Here is a 20,439-nt window from a genome sequence, read left to right as displayed (position 1 = left end):
ATACTGTTGTAATTCCTGCTAATTAATGTTACAGGCGGCTGCTAAATGAGCTCTGATGTTTGGCAGGGGTGCTTTCTGTAGCACTGTTTAACAAGAGAATGCACACACACACACGCACGCACACACACACACACACACACACACACGCACGCACACACACACGCGCACACACACACACACACGCACACACACACACACACACACACACACACACACACACACACACACACACACACACACACACACACCCCATCTGGTGATCTGCTGATCGCTGCCTGACTGGGATTATGTGAAGTTTTCGGGAGAGCGCGGCCGCTGCTGTGAACGTCCTCTAGGTGGCAGCGCTGTCCTCTGCTTCTGTTTTAAACTACGGAGAAATGGGAGCAGCCCTGATCACTGCAACCCAACATCAGCAAATAGAAGCACTTCTCCAAAGTATTCCTCCAAGATGACTGATGTCACAGTGTGATACAATGACTTAAACTGGTGTCTTTTTTTTTTTTCCCCCGTTAGTGTCTGTGAACCTGTTAACAGCCAGTTTATCATCTTAAAATCCAGAAAAGGCAGCGCTGGATTAACCTATCAAGGGTCCCATTGGTAAAAAAAAACAAAACCAAAAAACACCAGACCCCCAGGAAACAACCAATATTCCTATTCTGGATTATCATCAGCTTTATATTTGCATTGAGATTATTCACTATGGAGTTATACCGAATCACAAACTGAGGCATGGGCATTCAAAGACGTAGGACTGACCGACACCTATGAACTAAAAGTCAGAATATATCTCTGCCTCTGCTGCTCCATTTTATTCATGTGTCTGCAACATAAAAGCATCTTATACTTAATTACTGGACTTTTGTTGTCAAAATGCAGCTTGCAGAAACAACTATCAGAGCAATATTTGTTCCCTCCTGTTCTTTCTCCCTGAAATGATATTACACCTAGGTGTCGCACCCAAGTGATGTTTCACACCACCTAAACCGCTACAGCTTCACGTTACGCTTTCTTTCTACATTTTTTATCACAAGTATTAACTTTATGGCATTTTTTACATAAATATTGTATGGATATTCAATACAAAGATGCAATTTCACATCAATTTTGGACTATTATTATAAACATATCTGTGTACAATTTTCCGATTGGCCTTACAATTGTAGAGGAATTCGTGCATGATAGTCCAACATTACATGAAAATGCATAGTCTCTGGTCAGAACACTGCCCACCTTCCCCCGCTGCTACCGCAGCAACTAAACCCTGCAGAAACCATCAGGAAAACCCTGAATAGGCTGGAGAACAAGGCTGGTCTCAAACATAAATCAAAAATGCTTAAACAGTGTGAAGAAATATGTCTTTCATGTGCAACAAATACAAGTGATAAAAAGGTTTTAAAGGTCGGCAGGGGGTAACTTGTCACATCGCAGCAGCTCAGCCCAACACAAGTGTTTTCTAAAGTGACGGCCTGTTCATCAGAACATTTCTTTTGGTCTTCAAAACAGTTTTCTGTCCTGATTTTTTTTTTCATGCGGTAAAGTAATGCTGTACTCATATCAGAAACATGTTCTGTGTTGATGAGTGCATTTCCTCTCTACTCTATAACACAGCTGATCAAAGCTTCAGGGCGATTTGGTGATGCTACACATTTAGCAGCAAAGTTCTACATAATCTCCACATTGTTAAATTCTGTAGGTTTGTGGTGGTTGGGATGGATGAACTCTGGCATGTTGTGTTTTTGAGGATCAGTGGCAGCAGAATGCTGCCTCGCCATCCAAACCTGATCTCTAAACAGTTAAGCGAGACTCACCTCCTGCTGTGGCTTCCTCCCATGCAATAACATTTTATTGGCATCTGACAACACTTGCCTTAATGACTCACTCTGACAATGATCTAACACATATACATGTGGTTCACCTTGTGGAAAACAAGCTTTTAGTACAGCAGCATCTATTAAGAGTGGGAGTTTCTGCCTGAGCAGTGGGAAGAACAAACATCTCCTGAGGCCTTCTGCTTGGACCGAGTTGAACAAATGGATTGATGCAACACTTTTTGGAATCACATTTCAAAAACAACGCTGTATTCAACAACTCTACAATATTTTCATCTGCGTTTTTGACAGGGTCAATTTGATAAATTTGCTGAGTTACCCTTATTAAATGGAAATAATGACTAGTGGGACAGACTCAGAATATTTGCCCTGAATTGGTGGTTGTAGAAGACACACAGAAGCAGGATCAGTCACGCTTTGCAACACAACTAATTTGTTTAGGAGCTGTTAGATTATTAACAAATGTCAATGTTTACAGTTAACAAATAGATAAGTTCGTTTTTTTTTTGCGTTTTGATTAAACACAGCTGCTTGGAAAAAGCCCTATATTATCTAAAATAATAATAATAAATATATTTCTAGAGATTAAGATTAGCTAGTAATGCAAGAATTTAGTTGCCCAAAATCGGCAGCAAATTTTGAATTGAACCAATAAAGTGACATGCAGCGAACCTGGAGTTCTCCTTGTTGGGGATCCAGCCCTGGTTTCCAGACACTGATAATTACTGATACAGCTGAAGCCAACTTGGACTCCTCGGTCACCATCTGCTCACACAGCTTCAGTCATTCCAGCACAAAAAAAAGAAAATGTCATCCACCCAGTTAGATATGCAGCACATGTATTACATATTTAGCTGAAGGTGGCATAAACAAATGTAATCTGCACTGGAAGAAAATGGAACTCAAGGCTAAGCTGCTGAAACATCTGCAGGCTGTGTGCTGTGCCACTTTGTTTGTGCAGCAGACAACCACCAGCTACCTTTTCCAATGAGAGAAAACACCCGAGGCGCCCTGCTGTGGAGTTCCCGTCAACAAATAGAAGTTATATTTATATTCAGTGTTACTCACCAGACCATACTGCAGGTTTCACCGGGCTCTGACATGCGCGATAAACACCCGCACCTTTCTCATCAAACATTTCCACCGCCGTTTTCTCCAAAAGTTGGAAACCTGTGTACGTCCATGTTCACTCGCTGCCATTCTTCTTCCTGTGTTTGTTGGCGCTGATCCAACGTTTCATGGAAATGATTAAAAGATTTGGACGTAATGGATTAAATTACAAGGGAAATAGCCAGAAGAACACTGAATATGTAGGGTAGATTGTTGAACTGAAATCCAAACTTCAAGCCGAGTGGTATGATTGCAAACGTTAAAATACTGACCTACCGACAATTGAATTACAAGAAAAGTCTCACACATAAAGTCTCATTAAAAAAAAAAAAAGCACATGAACAGAATGTGTATTTTACATTGATCCCATCTTTCCAACCTTTTTCCCGGTGAACACTCGAGCACTTTTCTCCCCGTCTTATTTCACCCCCCAGGTTGCGTGAACAGGCCCACTCGTGGTATTTGAGAAGTTTTATTTTTTCATTTTTTTTCAGTCTTTCTTACAACAATACAGACATCACAGAATACATAGTTTTACAAACACAAAAGCACACCACCACCTTGGCTGCTGATGCTGCTGCCGTACAGGGAAGGGGGAGGGGGAGGATAGGAGGAGGGGGGGGGGGTTGCTGCGGGTTTCTGGAGGTTACCAGTTCAGCTGTGGCCATCCTTCTTTTCCAGAGGCTTCCCTCATCCGGTAGAGCTCAGAAAGAACCTGCTCTTTCTTGGCGTGGAGGGGAGGTTGCCATTCTGGGACCTTTTTTTTTGTTTTTTTCATATTTTTTTTTGTTTTTTTTTGCAGCATAGCAGAATGAGAACAGTGAAAAAAAAGCTTTCTTTTCAGACATGTAGGGGTCAAACAAAATCAAAAGTGTCTAGACTATGATCTGAGCATGTTACTCCGACTGACAGGAAGCAGAGGGGGGTGGTGAAAGGAAAAGGCTCAGCTGGACAATGTTTCAACTAAAGAGCAGGTCTATCGTTCTGCTTGTTTTGCAGGAAATCTTGGCCAATAAGAATCTCTCCATTCAGTAAAACTAACACAACATCTGTCCTCGCGTCATGTTAGATCTACAGCGTTTCAGGGTACTCTGCAGAAAAATTACACCACCTAAATCTCGACCATCTAGTCTCGAGTAGTTTATTATTACTTACATTTTTTTTTAAATTCCTGTACAGTCAAATACAACTTCAATGGATCTTCAAATGATCTTTTATTTTATTTTTTAAAAATACAGAAGGCTTTTGTTTTTTATTTATTCCAGCCATATTTTTTTTTTATTTTTATTTTTTTTACCCCAAACATCATTCCCGAACCCTTCCAACTAAAAACAGGACTTTGATATTATATACTTCTGTATGTCTGCTGATGGTAATGTATGTGTGTGTTTGTGTGTGTGTACAATGTGTGTGAACTCTATGTCATTTACACCCAACATTGTAAACATACATAGAACTATATTACATGTGCTTGCACTGCATCTTGGAGGGAGGGGGAGAGGCGGAGGGGGAGGGTGATGGGGATGGGAGGGGATTTTGGTTTACTTCACTAGAACACCACGAAAGAGGGGAAGACGGGAGAAGAAGTAGGCGAGGAGGGGGAGGAGAGGGAGTGTGAAACTCCTTTTCACGGTTGTGAGGTTATTCTCAGTTTGGTTGAAAGCTCAGTTTTAGTGGACAGGCCCCTTTTTTTTATTTATTAATTTTTTTTTATTTTATTCTCTTCAACAACAGTTCCACAAAGACACACGTTTTCTCTGCAGCGGGGAACAAAAAAAACAAAACAAAAGAAGCTTTCTGTCAAGTCATCAGGGTCGAGCCTGTCGTCCAGCACCACTGAAATGTCGAAGAAGAGCCAGCAGGGGGGGAAAGAAAAATACATTTTAATGCACGTATTAAGAAGTTCCTTTCAGGCCCACCTCCTGCAGCAGGAAGCTGACGGTCTCAGCAGGGCGTTCAGGGTCTCCACTGACTTTAAGTCCTTCAGATGGAGAAACCCCAGCAGTACATGTAGAGGGAGTCATGTCAGCGAGGCGGGGGGGAAACAGGCCTGCAGGCCATCAAGGGGCCGAAGGGCTCCATATTATATTTTTTTGCGTGAGAGGATGACGAGGCAGACAGCCAGAGAGTCAATAAGTGCTGCTCAGTCATTCCTTTCAGCCCCCTCAGAGAGCCAGCAGAGTCTGTATGACAGCAGTCTTGTCTCTTGTCTCTCGTCTCTCGTCTCCGAGTGCTCCTGGAGGCTTCGGAGCTTCTGACTCGGGCCACGGCGGAGCGAGAGAGAAACAAATGATGGTCAACGGGGAGGAAGATAAAATCCAAGATGGAGGAATGGACTGGAGGGACGAAGAGGCAGGGGGACGGGGGGACGGGGTTGTGCTTTTTACAAGTAGACACGCCTCAGGTCTCCGGGTGAGGTGATGGTGTTGCACTGCGGGCACAGCTTCTTGTTCCCCTGTGAAAGATGGACAGACAACAGTTAGCTTGTTTGCTCAAGCGAAGACTTCAGAGGAATTCCGATCTCTATTGTGTTTATTGGAGTTAGTCTGCAGAGCACCTGACGGTAACTGAGCACCAGAAGGTGTTGTGGAGGACACGCCTTCTGACCCCTCCCCCTTCTATTCCCTCCTTCTGCTCGTCACGCTGATCATGTTTCCACCACACTAACAGTAGAGTTGCGAAGGAGTGAAATTTCAGCAAAGATAACGTCACGAAAATGAGTACTCGGAACCGACGACGAGCAGTTTTAGAGTCGTTGTTTTTTTTTTTTAACTTTCTGTCGACACGTGCTGGAAAAATATCAAGTTACTTGATGATGAAAATAAGGATTAGTAGAAGACCTGCAGCCTCAGACTTTCTGTTGTGATGTAGAAGACACTTTCACCAGGATCAGTCACCTGTGTTGGGCTGCAGGCTCATAATTCAACGTGGTTGTTTTTTTTTTTTGACAATTTCCCAACGCCTCACCAATGGATGGAAACGGGTGATGTAATTCTCACTACCTCCTCCTCCTCCTCCTCCTCCTCCTCCTGTGTGAATGTGAACCACCTTGCAGTCTTCCCCTCTGCACTGCTTTGATAGTGTGCCATCTGCAGTAAAGCAGCAGGTGATAATATGTAACACAGGGCTGACAGTGTAACAAGGCTGGGACTGGGTGGTCTCCACCACTATCCTCCACCACTATCCTCCACCTCTATCCCCCCTCCACCCCTCACTGCCTCCGTTACCAGTCAGCTTGTTTCCTTCCTTGTGTTGGCTGCCAACTGCAGGCCACTGGATGCAGATGTATGAGGAAGTGCGGTGATACAAATGGAGTCAACCGGGAGAGAAATGTTTTAATAGCAATAAAAGAAGTCTTAAAAACTCCTTTATTTCCTGTTTTGTGATTGAAGGCCATCCTAAGTGTCACGGCATCTCAAAACGTGACCCGTTACATATTTTGTGCTACAACCCATCACTAAAGTATCTCTGTGGTACGTGGAGATTTCAGCAGTCCACTGTAATGTGTGTAGACAGTGTGGTTAAAAAGTCAAAGTTTGTGAGTTTGGTCCCCCCCCCCCCAGAAAACACTGGGTGCAACATGTAACACAGGTCCAACCGAATGCAGCGAGCTCAGAGCTGGAATACCTGCAGCTTTAAACGGTCAGTACCCAAAGTACCGGGCTCGTCTGACCCCCAAAGATTTATAGGTTTCTTTTCCTGTAAGCCTCTGACTAAACACACACACACACACACACACACACACACACACACACACACACACACACACACACACACACACACACACACACACACACACACACACACACACACACACACACACACACACACACACACACAGAGCCTCCGTTGGGGCGAGGTGGGTGAAGAGTCTGACCGATATCACACACTCCTGATAAGAGGATTTGTGGCTCCAGAGAACTCACAACAGTCGAGAAGAAGAAGGGAAAGTATGGCGGGCGTAGAAAAGGGAACGAGAGAGGGAGGATGCGCAGAAAAGATCGGGATGATTTAACGTGGATACGCAGAGGTTTTTGTGGCAGCACTGGATATGGGGTTTTCCAGATTTTTTTCGATACTAATAATGAAACAGAGCACACGGTGCAAATAAGAAAATGTAATTTATTTTAGATGCTTTACTTTTACGTAAGTGAACATGTTTATCCAGTTTATCCTAACAATCCCTACTTTTTAAAATGTTTGCACAAGAACGTAACAAAACAGTAGAAAACCAACTCGGTTAAATTCAGATGTAAATCCGGATCCGTATGATCAAATAAAATAAGAATTAGACTATTAATTTGATCAGATATTCAGAGCCCATTTTTCAAATGATGGATGCATCACCAAACTTACTGAACTTTTCTTAACTCTCAAACAAGCATGTCTTTACATCACCAGCTCACATCGAGTAATGCTTTTTCCCTGCTGTTGTATGATTGATCATCTTAAACAGATGGACAGTTTGTTCATCCGTGTAAACTGCAATATTTCTTAATATCTCCACAGAATTCATTAAACCTCTAAACGGTTCCTGATAGTTACACCTGACAACCAATGTTAAAAGAGAAGTCTGCATCTGTGCAGCGGGCATTGTGTTTTGGGGTTGTCTGTACTTCCATCCAGTGCTCCTGAATGTGACATCAGAGGAACGCCTGGAGGTTCACTCGGACTCAGAGGAACTGAAAAGGTTTTAGTGTTCAAAGGTCAAAAATCCAAGTTACTAGAATGTCTGTTGCATTCTTCTGAACACGATGTCTCAAAAAACGCCCGGAAAAACTTTCTTCAAGTTTGGCACAAAGGTTCACTTGGATGAAGGGTTTGTGACACTAATCTTCAGTGGCTACCTGGAAACTATCGTGAGTTCAAGGATCTTTTGTTCTCTCTAGTTGAAGATGTGTTTAAATCACCAATGTTTAGGAATTTGTCGCTTCTTTGCAGCAACATCCCCATTTGAAGCACCGTCTGCCGTCATGGCGACGACTTCCTGTTCAATCTGAATCCGTTTTATTTGCTGAGCATGTGAACACATCAGGACTCCTTCAAAGTCTCGCTACATATATGATTCGAGTGCGGAGAGATGTGGATGTAAGCTGCAACTTGACTGGTGGAGGCGTAACGCCACGAGGTGGTAATCCTCGTGAGCGAGCTTTGCTCCTGTTTGTTTGCCGGCCCGGCCCGGCCCGGCCCGGCTCGGCTCGGCCCTCCGGTGTAGTGTAGACGGTAAGCGTGTGTGGGTGTGTGCCTGTCATGCTGCGCTGCAGCTGCCTTGCTCATTAAAGCGGTAAGAGGCTCGGTTGACATTAACTACATTCCCGGGCATTTACTTTGATCAGCACAGCCCTCCAATTTTTTTATAGCAGTCTCCGGGCTATGAGTTTAATGCTCCATACATTAGAGCGGCGATCGCAGCATACTCTGCACACACTCAGAAAATTCAGGTACATGGCAGATGGAAACAATGAAGCCCATTCGAGACTGTTTCCTCTTAAAGACTGAATAACGGGAAAATCTGAAAACGTACAAGTAATTCCTAAAACATGCCCAGACAGCTGCTTTGTTTTTACACTCACGTGGGGTTCTTCATCAATCAGTATTGATCTTAAATTGAATTCATGTTCCAGACGATCATTAGCAAATTTATAAACATGAACATACTTGATAACAGCTGGCGCACTGCGACGCTCCGTCAGCTCAAAGTATCACTGAAGCTGATGGAGTTCCTCGTCGACCTTTGTGGTATCCTCTCATGAACTCAAAGCTACACGCTGTCTGAGACACAATCTATCGCTGAATGAGGCAAAGAAATGGCGAGCTGATGAAAGCACGTGCATTGTCAATATTAGACTTGAATAAGCTGGATGTCTGCGGCATCACAAGTGGCGCACAGCTAGTGACGTGTTCTCCATCACCCGATGGTCGTTCCATCAGAGAGCGTGGGCGGAGCTAACGCAACATGTCCGCCCTTTCACTGTCAACAAACGGTTATCACACAGACAACACTCTCTGAGGATGTACATTCAAGAATTGGACAAACTGAATATTTGACTGCCACGGATGCTTCATAAAAGGTTTGGAGATTATTCAAAGATTTTTAGTACATGCGTCGATCCTATTGGATGCATGAATGTATGCAAGATATTTATTGGATAATAAATATCCAGGGCTGTACACAACTCAAAATATCGTCAGTCGGATTGGGCTGTTCAAATAGACTCAGCTGTTGGGCGGTCAGCGGCAGAGGTGTCTCTGTTGGTGTCTCAAAACACACTCAGTCGACTGAAGAGTCTCCGGCTAACAATTCCTTTAACCCTCCCAATAGTCGACTCTGGACGAAGGTAGGCTACATCTCATCTGCAGGTCCATGCCATGCGACAATAACAGAAGGTGACTCTGGAACTTTTTCTCTTTTAACCCCTAAAACACAATAAAGGTTGATGTTTCCTGAGAGATCTCGGTTCCATTTGTACTGAAACACAACTTCAGTCTGTGTGTACAACAGTGACACTTGCACTCTCTGCCCTTCTCTGTGTATCTCGTCCTGTAAATATGCTGCGAGTGTGTTGAAATAGTGTCGTCACAATGGTAGAACTGATTTTGTATCGTATTCTCTAACGCGGCACCAATAGTGATGGCTTCCCCTGCGGTTCAAAACTGGCGACAGAGCGTGCAGGTGAGGAGGAAGAGGCTTGAGGAAGAAAAGGTGACAGAACAGGACACCAGCGATATAAAAGCAAGCGAGACATCGGCAATATCGAAGGACACGTGGAGAGAAAAAAGGCGATAACAGCAAAGAAATCAGAGAGCTGGCGAGTCGACTGTTTATCCTCCCGGCAGCAGGAACACCGTTTTCCTCCACGCTCCATTTACCACATTAGTACCAGCTAATTACACACTACTGAATATATTAGACTAACTAATAACCAACAGGACCACTGAGGTGTGTGTGTGTGTGTGTGTGTGTGTGTGTGTGTGTGTGTGTGTGTGTGTGTGTGTGTGTGTGTGTGTGTGTGTGTGTGTGTGTGTGTGTGCAGACCTGAGGCTGTGTGTAGAAGTCATTGGAGGTTAGAGTTGACCACTTTATTCCAACATTTTAACAAGCCTTTTGGGGACTATTCCATCTAAGCTTTTTCCCTACCGAGACTACGAGTGTTTGCGTTGGCTGGACGGAGTGTGCAGCGAGAGAACGGCTCATTTGGGGAATATTCCATTTTAGTTCCTCCCTATGGGGCACGAATACAGAGAAACTCACTGACTATGAAATGGGGCTGCAATAACTGCATGTCATGAGGAGTTGCCCCGCAGCGCAGAAAAGTGTGTGTGTGTGTGTGTGTGTGTGTGTGTGTGTGTGTGTGTGTGTGTGTGTGTGTGTGTGTGTGTGTGTGTGTGTGTGTGTGTGTGTGTGTGTTTGAGCGTACCAGAGTCCTGAGCCAGCATTCTTCACAATGGACGTGCCAGCACTGGATGGAGGTGAGCGGCATCGTGTAGGAGTCCTAAAAAACAAAAAACAAAAGTAAAACAACAAAATTACATCAAATTAACAGGACACACACAAACAAACAAAACACAGGCCAATTACCAACACACAAACAACACTGTACATTCCCTGACCAACCAACAGCATCAAACCACTAACGATGAAACGACACAGCCAGCAGCCACAGAACCACTGAGCAAGGCAGCATGGGGGCAACGGAACCGTCAACCTGTCACACACACGTGTACAGACACGACATCGGAGCAGGCAACGAGCAGAGACGGAGGGAGGCAGGCAGAGGGAGGAGAAGATGGGGGAGAAAGCCGTGAAGCAGCCCTGTTGGGCGCTCTTTTCTTTTCCTCTCGAAAAGAGCAGAGATGGGGTATATGGGTGGTGGTGGTGGTGGTGGGAGGGGCGGGGGGGGTACGGGGAGGAGGAGAGGAGGGAGGGAGGGAGGGAGGGAGTGCCTTACCCTCCGTAGGGGCTGTGGGAGGAGCCTCTTTATGCCGCTGCCGTAGCCACCAATCACAAGGCCCCTGTACAGGCAGTACAGGCCGAGGGGGAGGGACTTAGGCTGCCTCTCTCCGACCTCATTGGCCAGTGGCCGGGGCCCTGGCCACGCCCCTATGCTCTTGATCTCCGCGCCTGACTGGAAAGCAGGCTTCCTCTGCGGAAGGAGGGGAAGGTGGGGGAGGAGAGGTAGGGGTGGGGGGAGGAGAGGAGGGGGGGCGAAAGGTGGCAGCTAATCATAGAGCCGGGCTTGTACTGAACGCGAACGCAACAGTGCAACAAACGCGTGTGCACAAACACAAACAGACCCTCACAAACACAAACAGACCCTCACAAACACAAACAGACCCGCACAAACACAAACAGACCCTCACAAACACAAACAGACCCTCACAAACACAAACAGACCCTCACAAACACAAACAGACCCGCACAAACACAAACAGACCCGCACAAACACAAACAGACCCTCACAAACACAAACAGACCCTCACAAACACAAACAGACCCGCACAAACACAAACAGACCCTCACAAACACAAACAGACCCGCACAAACACAAACAGACCCTCACAAACACAAACAGACCCGCACAAACACAAACAGACCCTCACAAACACAAACAGACCCGCACAAACACAAACAGACCCGCACAAACACAAACAGACCCGCACAAACACAAACAGACCCTCACAAACACAAACAGACCCTCACAAACACAAACAGACCCTCACAAACACAAACAGACCCTCACAAACACAAACAGACCCTCACAAACACAAACAGACCCTCACAAACACAAACAGACCCTCACAAACACAAACAGACCCTCACAAACACAAACAGACCCTCACAAACACAAACAGACCCTCACAAACACAAACAGACCCGCACAAACAAAAACAGACCCGCACAAACACAAACAGACCCGCACAAACACAAACAGACCCGCACAAACAAAAACAGACCCTCACAAACACAAACAGACCCTCACAAACACAAACAGACCCTCACACACACAAACAGACCCTCACACACACAAACAGACCCTCACAAACAAAAACAGACCCGCACAAACACAAACAGACCCGCACAAACACAAACAGACCCTCACAAACACAAACAGACCCTCACAAACACAAACAGACCCTCACACACACAAACAGACCCTCACACACACAAACAGACCCGCACAAACACTCAGATGTCGGCGCCAACGACCGAAGTGAAATGAGGCTCGAGAACGACTTCACTCGCTGATGAAAGCGAAAATTCTGAAACAGGAAAAGCTCAGAATTAAGATGAAGATATGTCGTTGTTTCCAGCTGAGAAGTGAAAGGATTCCTTCTGGAAGATGACGGGAATGTTGAAACGAACGGCTTCATCATCCACTGACGCCGCTAACGGAAGGATGCACGAAGGACAGCTTGGTTGAGTGTTTATGGTTCTCATTCTGCCGTTTCATAAAACTGTTATTCTGCCAGTGTTTCACGCTCCCGTGTCTCATGAAGGACGGAGTTGTGCCTTCGACTCGCAGCGCAGCAGAAACACGGGTGAACATTACTAGAGTAGATGACAGCTACACTTGTACCAGCCTGAAAAAAAGCAAACACAATAAAAGCCTAAAGTTAACCTATCGATGGACAAACCTCGACCTCAAACTGCTGAAAACCAGACCAGGATATCAGCATTTTAAAATACACCCGACATGTATTTACTGAAGGTCGAACGGATGCTAATGTTAGCAAGCTAGCAGCCAACTTATCCCGACCCCCAAAGAAACACTGATTCTGTGTTACTTTTGTCTTCGTTTCTTTCTTGTGTGATTGTCTTTGTTTCATTAACACCGTCTTGAAGACGGGCTGCGAGTAGAACAACTACCACTTTTTAAGAATACTGTTTTGAATAAGTTGCGTTTGTAAAACTACTTACAGAAATCTTAACGTGACAAATCTGAAGTTCCCCTCCTTAACTTAGATGGAGGTAGAAATCCACTGAGCTTCTCAGATCAACTTGGCTACAGCAGGAGAACATTTGTTTTCCAGTGATATACGTCTACCGAAGGTTACAATTAGTGAGAAACTCGTGCAGCGGTGGTGTTTCTCCCCGAGACGCTCTGAGTTTACTCGGAGGCGGCGGTGAAAACCTCCAGCTTCTCCTGCAGACCGGTGAGAGTCATGTGATGACTTTTAGATGAGACACAGTGACAGGTTAAAGACAGACAGAGACGGATTAGATGGCAAGCCTCCGTGTGTGTGTGTGTGTACATTTATTTGTGTTACTCTGTCCGCCTTGGAGTCTGTGTGTGTGTGTGTGTGTGTGTGTGTGTGTGTGTGTGTGTGTGTGTGTGTGTGTGTGTGTGTGTGTGTGTGTGTGTGTGTGTGTGTGTGAGAGAGAGAGAGAGAGAGAGAGAGATGAGGGACAGTGACAGATGAGGAGAGAAGAGCTGTGTGTCCATGGGGCAGTGAGTGATCGATCGCTGTGCCTTGCCCTCCGTGTCACCTCAGGCACCCAGCGACCTTTAGGAAGCGTAAGCGTCGGTAATTACCCGCTTTACACACACACACACACGCACACACACACACACACACACACACACACACACACACACACACACACACACACACACACACACACACACACACACACACACACACACACACACACACACACACACACACACACAGGATGCCGATGCTGCACTGTCCACAAGCTTGAAGGATGACAGGGTGGGTACTTGACACTAAGTGGGGAACACAAACACTGATGTGGGGATGGAGGTCCGGCTGCATCTCAAGTGTCTGATGAACATGAACACGGTCTCTCATTCTTCATCCTGCCTGACGGACGACGTGTGACTCATATTATTGATCTGAGAGTCCAAACAATCATCGATACAAGCTGTGAAGTGATGGAGCATGAACAAAGCAATACCTCGACAGAGTTTGTTCAGATTAACAAAGATATTTTATAATTTGAATACATTTTGAGCCTCATATGAAGCACTTGCTTTAAATCCGATGGTAAAGGAAAATATTAGCTCTGGAATCTTTAGTTGTTGTTGTTTTTTTTGTTTTGTTTTTTAGCACAACAGCCATTTACGCCAGCAGACGATCCTGTCGACTTGCAAAGCCATGCAAGGGCCACGAGCCCCCAACAACACAGCAGCCCCACAACAACACCAGCAGCACTCACACCGTGGAAACATTCCCAGAAAGTGTAGAAATGAGATGCACAGAGCTCCTACATGCACACGTATGCAGCACAAACAGCACAATACACTAACATCGTTTCAAAAGAACAAACTTTTTAAATGGACTTTGGCTTGTAAAGTAATACGAGAGCAAATTGGGCAAAGGGCCGTGTGATGGGAACTATATCAGATGATTCCCACTAACTGTGGGCTGGATCCTCAGGGGGATCATGGATCTCTGAAAATCAGGTTAAACCTGCACCTCTTGTGAGAAATACCGTAAATCTGGGGAAGGGGAGGATGGGAGGACTTGGAGAGGCGCTTATGGGATAGACATTGTCAGCCCTTGTGATGTCTTTGGCCTAATAATGTGGACTTTGGAGGACTCCACCACTGAGCGGGGCCACAGTATCTGTGGGCACCGGTTTGCTAGATTCAAGGACAAAAGGAGGACCAACATCCTCTTTGGAGTTCCCTCATGGTTTCTGCGGAGAATCATCTCCTTCATAAACTGCTTTAACTAACTGATTCTAAACGATTCTTAAACCATGGTGCTACATACAGTTTTAGAAATGCTGGATGTTTCTGACCTAGGTGTGATACTCCCATTGAGCCTGGATGTGCAGACAAACAGCAGGAGTGTGAGACTCACCATGCAGATGAGACACTTGTACCGGTCTCCTCGCAGTATCTGCTTCTCCAGCTCTCTGATTCGAGCCTTCAGAGCCTCCATGGTGGTAGCCGTGGACTCCTCCTCCGTTACCCTGGACGCAGGAGGACAGAAACAAAGACAGATTTAGGTTCAGGTCCAGATCAATGAGAGCTGTGAAAAATACTTCTAGAGTCATCTTTTCAGGTTTGTTAAGAAGTTAATTTACACCGACACACGGTGGCTAACTCTTCCTTTGTGTGCTGAACTCGGCAGGATCTCACTTGCTGGTTTTTCAAAACCTCCAGTCTGGAATTTGGTTTGATATTTTGGAGCCAGAAATGACCACATGTGGGTGAACTGAGAACACTGAGTTCAATTGAGTTCTCAAAAGGAGCGATTTAAGCAAATGACACCATAATGACTTGTGGAAAACAATTATGGACTAATTTTATGAAAGAAGTTCAAACTTTTTGAATTGGAGTCTATTGGAGCCCGAGGTTTTTTTTGGCGCCACCCTTCAGTGGTATTGCACTTTACGGAACTTTTGCATTGGCTTCCCTTTTCAGAGCCAGCCACTACGTCCATTTCCTTATACAGTTTGTGTCCCGAACACAAGAAAACAACAATCATGTCTTGTCGGTAGCTTCTCTGTGATTCATCTGAGTCGCACAACTCAATCGGGCTCTTCAGCAATATCACTACATTCAAATATACGTGTTTAATCCCCTGATGTCAGTTTAATGTACTCCTCCTACCTTTACGTGAGTGTATCATTGCTCCTTTCTCTACAGACGTTCATTCAATAGTATCTGACTATGTCTCTTTCTGCCATGCAGAGCTGCTCTCTGTCCCCCTCTACGTTATACAACATGTTTCTATTGAACCTTCTCGTCTCTGTAGCTCAATACACGGTTAGACATCTCTGACTCCACTCGCCTTCTCTTTTTCACTGCGTCCAATATATAGTATTTGCATCCTGCTATTTAACACATCTGTATCCTCAAAGGCCAGATTTATAACTTCAGCCTCCTCCTCTCCTATTCATTTTGGCTCTGACGCCACTCCCCTTTACCCCCTCCATCTCGTCAGGTTTAACTTAAACGCCCTGTCGTCTTTTCCTTCCATCCTCTACATCTTCTCGTCTGTTTTTTGTCCATCTATCCTTCACTGGTTATTTCCCAGCCTCTGTATTTATCTCCTCATCTCGTGTCCTTGCTTCAACCCTCCCTCCCTCCATCCATCCCACCCAGCATCCTCCGTTTCTTCCGGCCTCTGATTAATGCGCTGCGTGATAACAGAAAATGTGTGTTTAACACTGTCCGGCAGCATATGAAGCAGCCATAACTAAATCAATACGGACGACGCACAGACCACAACGCTGATGATGATGATGATGATGATGGATGATTCGGCCGCGCGGAGATGAGCCAGCTGGTGTTTATTATTGCCATCCACTCCTTCTCTGGAAAGATGCAGTAGTGAGTGTGTGTGTGTGTGTGTGTGTGTGTGTGTGTGTGTGTGTGTGTGTGTGTGTGTGTGTGTGTGTGTGTGTGTGTGTGTGTGTGTGTGTGTGTGTGTGTGTGTGTGCGTGTGTGTGTTTTAAAGAGTGTGTGCATTTATGGTGATGTGGTCATTTTGCAGCCTGATAGCTAGCTGATCTATGGTATTGATCGGGATGGGGAAGGACAAGCGGAGAGAGGGAAGGGAGGGTGCGTGCAAAAGAGAGCAATAAGTGGCTCTGTGTGTGTGTGTGTGTGTGTGTGTGTGTGTGTGTGTGTGTGTGTGTGTGTGTGTGTGTGTGTGTGTGTGTGTGTGTGTGTGTGTGTGTGTGTGTGTGTGTGTGTGTGTGTGTGTGGCCTAGGATACGGCTCAATTTGCTGCATCCACAGACAGCAGAGGGGACCAGCTACAGGGGAAAAGAAACGAGGACAGCTTTCTGTAAAACAGCAGTAGTTTCACGCTGCATTTCCTTCCTTCATATCATCAAACCAGCTCATTAAAATAAATTGAACGTTTAAACTAAATTGAAGATTGAATTAAAATGAACCATTTCAGGTTCGCGTGGCGATCACCGGACTCCCTGAGACACCGCAGCGTTGAGCTGCACAGCAATGATTGCTCATGACTGCAGAAATTCGTCCAGGAGAACATACAACTCTTCAATACTCGACCACGAGATATTCCCTGATTATATGTTTGCTTCTGAGGAATCTCAGTTTTGGTTTGCTGGCGGGTTTTCATTCATTTCTGGTAACTACTGTAAAGTCATTTAAGTCCATTTTTCAAGAAGAAACCGGATCCATTGTGACTCCACCTTCTCCAGAGTTTGGGTTTTCAGGTTTCTCTACATTTTTTATATAACTGTAAACAGGAAGATCATTTATGTCATCTTTGATCGGACAAATCAATCAATACCCACATTAGGCTCTTTTAATTTGTTTTACAACTATCCTTCACAAAACGAATCGATAGATATTTTAATGACTCGATTTCCATCACTTTCCTTCCTCTGCGGGGAAACCAGAGTCACACTCGGTCACAGAGCATCATCACCGAGGCCACAGGATCTCAGGCCTTGTTCAGACTGCCATCCCAAATCTGTTTTAGGTCACATCCAGATTGTACGCTATAATAACTGATGTTTGAAAACCCTGGACAGCAGAACACCCACAAAATGTGATTTTTGCAAATGAGATCCAAACCATATTTGGAGGTGATTTAAAATATGATTTCAATCGGATTTCTACGGATGCGTCTCAGTCCGGACACTCGGATCGGATTTCGCAACACAATGACGACGTCATTTTCAGGATGACAGAATGAGCAGAATCCGTGCGACCACGAGCAGAGCGCTATCAGAGTCGAGATTTTGGCGCGATGGAGTACAACGAGAACAAGAGTCCGCGGACAGACGCTGAAATAAATTGTCTGCTGGCACTTTGCTTCCGTGCTGGAAAGTGTACGTCGTTACCACAGCAACCCATGCAGACAAGTTGGTGCAGTCCGAACAAAGCTTTGCAGTCAGCACGTCACCTCGCCACCACAAATGTAGCAGGAGGTTCCATTTCCTTTGTCAGATCTCTGGGGAAAGTCGACCTGCTCCTCCCTGTAACCCCGTCTCCGTCCCATGTCTATAAAGACCTGGCCGGACTCGCCACCCCCGCGCCTTATAAACTGCTTTACCCTCTCCTCTTATTAGGACCGAGCTTGTAAAAAGCCATTTAGTCTTGATTAGCATGCAAGCTTATAAAGCAGCGGTGGACTCTGGGCTGGACAGAGCTGGACGGGGGTTGTCTCTCAAACAAGGCCGTCTCTTCTTTTTAACGGCTCCAATAAATCCTTCTGTCGCCCAGAACTCTACCGGGGGGGGGGGGGGGTTCTCCTTCATCGCCCGAAAAAGGGGTGAAAAAAAAAAAAACGTTTTTAAAAAGATTTGATTAATTTTCTCCAAACAACACTCACCTCTCCTACCTATTGTCTTTTCTATGGCTGTGGTGAATATTCATTTAGTGATTTGTAGAAAGAAAGACTTTGGTTAATGTTCCAATCCTGTAAAAACACATTAATCTTTCTGTATGCAGCTTTAGCCATCTAAACTGGGGTCGGAGGGGGGAGGAGGTGTGGACGGAGGAGGTGCAGAGATTTAATGGAGGTAAAGAAGAGAACAAGATGACTTCACAGGGCCAAGCGAAGGAAAGACAACTCTCTGGGGCTGAATATGACATGTAGGAAGATAAACAGCCTCTCAACCAGCAGAACCACAAGTAAAAATCCTTGAGTTTAAGAACATTCTGCTGTTTGTGTACGCCGCTGATTTAAGCTGACTCGGGGGTTTTCAAGCTTTTCAGTCTCTGAGCCAAAATAAGAATATTTACCTCACTCTGGGACCCAGGTTTAGCAAACATGTCATGGAGACTCAGAAACAAACTGATGGTTCCTTTTGGGTTCCAGCCTGAACTGTGAGGTATTCCTGGATCAGAAACTAAAAACCAAGAGCAGGACTTTGCTCTCTTTTGGGGCAGCAGTAAGTTTCAATGAAAATGAGTCTCAGGAGGAGACCAACATTATTTATGCTGCTTTAAAACACACATTTTACCCATGTCGTATGGGTTGTATGAATGCAGGTACAACTTTGACGACTTTTGGTTCATTTTCTATCTCATCACAGCGCGTTAGGGTTTGATAACGTTTTAGTGCATCCGATTCTGCATTTCAAAATCATATTAGAATCCTTTTAGATACCAAACACAATCTTTAGGACGAGTTATAGGCATTTAAAAGTATTTGGAATTAAAAAAATTAACTTAAAGTTACCATCTCCAAGATCTTCCACTTGGTTGTCTTTGGCACCACCTGTGGTGATAAATGGTAACTGCAGCTGTGTTTTTGGACTTCACGTCCCAAAAATCAAAACAAGGTCGCCTGTCAAGAGCGAGTTGAACAGTGAGCCTGTTGAGTTATCTCCGCCTACCCTCTCCGGTGGAACAACCACTCGGGGTGATGGGAAACCTTCGAGATTCTTCCCGGGAACGTTGTCACAGACACTCAACTTGTTTAGTTTGTAGTACTGCAAATGCAAGCGCTTTCATCAGTAGGTCACAGGCTCAGTCACCATTGTTTCATCTCATTCGGTGTTATATACTTAAAAAGACATTTATCTAATTGAAAATCTTCAAGATCGTTACTTTAAATCAAACTGAAGTCTTCAATTTATTTTCGCTGGCAAAGAATACAGAAACATTAGAGGACGTTTGATGTTCTTTGGCTACGACAGAAAAACTAACCGAGTCATGTCAGATAGTTTCAGTCTGCTTGCTTTACAAACTGCATGCTCCTGTCCTGCTTCCTAACTATTAAACTGACAGCAAATTATTATTGTGATATGCATTCTTCTAAAATTGATGAGACGTGATCATCAGAAGGGATTTTACCACAGACTCCTCTACTGGTCTTATTGAACTGGAAAATGTAAAAAGCAACTTACAATTGTAGAGAAAAAGGTGCTTCTTTCTCCAATAATTAAACTATGGCCACATAAAAGCCAAAAAGTTAATGTAGGGCCTTCATCATCGTTTGAGTTTCCAGTACTTATGTCTATCATGTGCTGCCATTTTGTTGGTAAATTGAACTAGCAAATGTGTGTACCGATTAAATTAATGTTTTGAACAATAGTCACTGCTGATGAAATACAGTAAGACGAGATAGATGAGAGGAAGTAGAACTTGTTAGCCTTAGAGCAGAGTAAATCTGTGTGTTTTCACAACCTGAATCTGAATCATAATGAAAAAAAAAGAACATCAACCTTCACTGTTAAGTTTATATCTAACAAAGAAACAAACCGTGTCCTGGGCTCGCTGTTGAGGAGCTTTTACAGTCAGTATAACAGTGTGAACATGTGTGTCCCCTGATTATAAATATTCTCTGTACATCTGTCTGCTTCATGTGCGTGTGTGTGTGCGCGTGTGTGTGTGTGTGTGTGTGTGTGTGTGTGTGTGTGTGTGTGTGTGTGTGTGTGTGTGTGTGTGTGTGTGTGTTTGAAGCCTTTGTGAGCACACTGGGACGAGGTTCTGGCCTGGTAGGTTTTAACTTGTGGCCTTGATCTGTGCGCCTGGCATCATAAAACCACGGCAACTAATACTGAAATACAACTTCCATTCACGCATGTTAC

At 44.8% G+C, this 20,439-nt stretch overlaps 1 protein-coding gene across 4 annotated transcripts in view; it reads right to left on the bottom strand.

The window, feature by feature from the left end:
* Positions 1 to 3,395: 3,395 nt before the first annotated feature.
* rnf220a (ring finger protein 220a) overlaps positions 3,396 to 20,439 on the bottom strand; it is a 180,491-nt gene continuing 163,447 nt past the window's right edge. For 2 of the 4 annotated variants that reach the window (XM_069711366.1, XM_069711367.1), the window contains 4 exons: positions 14,772 to 14,883; positions 10,889 to 11,083; positions 10,358 to 10,432; positions 3,396 to 5,394 (listed from right to left, as the gene is read on the bottom strand). In XM_069711366.1, the coding sequence (XP_069567467.1) occupies positions 5,323 to 5,394; positions 10,358 to 10,432; positions 10,889 to 11,083; positions 14,772 to 14,883 (454 nt within the window). In that variant the 3' untranslated portion in view covers positions 3,396 to 5,322. The remainder of the gene's footprint in view (positions 5,395 to 10,357; positions 10,433 to 10,888; positions 11,084 to 14,771; positions 14,884 to 20,439) is intronic. The other 2 variants (XM_069711368.1, XM_069711369.1) reach the window with 1 other exon arrangement.

The sequence above is a fragment of the Brachyistius frenatus genome, unplaced genomic scaffold (genome assembly GCF_029030835.1).
Source record: "Brachyistius frenatus isolate BFR_SWC_R1_liver_20210118 unplaced genomic scaffold, ASM2903083v1 Contig_99, whole genome shotgun sequence".
Classification (NCBI taxonomy): Eukaryota; Metazoa; Chordata; class Actinopteri; family Embiotocidae; genus Brachyistius; species Brachyistius frenatus.
The sequence above is the reverse complement of the archived record's forward strand: the minus strand, read 5'-3'. Positions and strand labels throughout refer to the sequence as shown.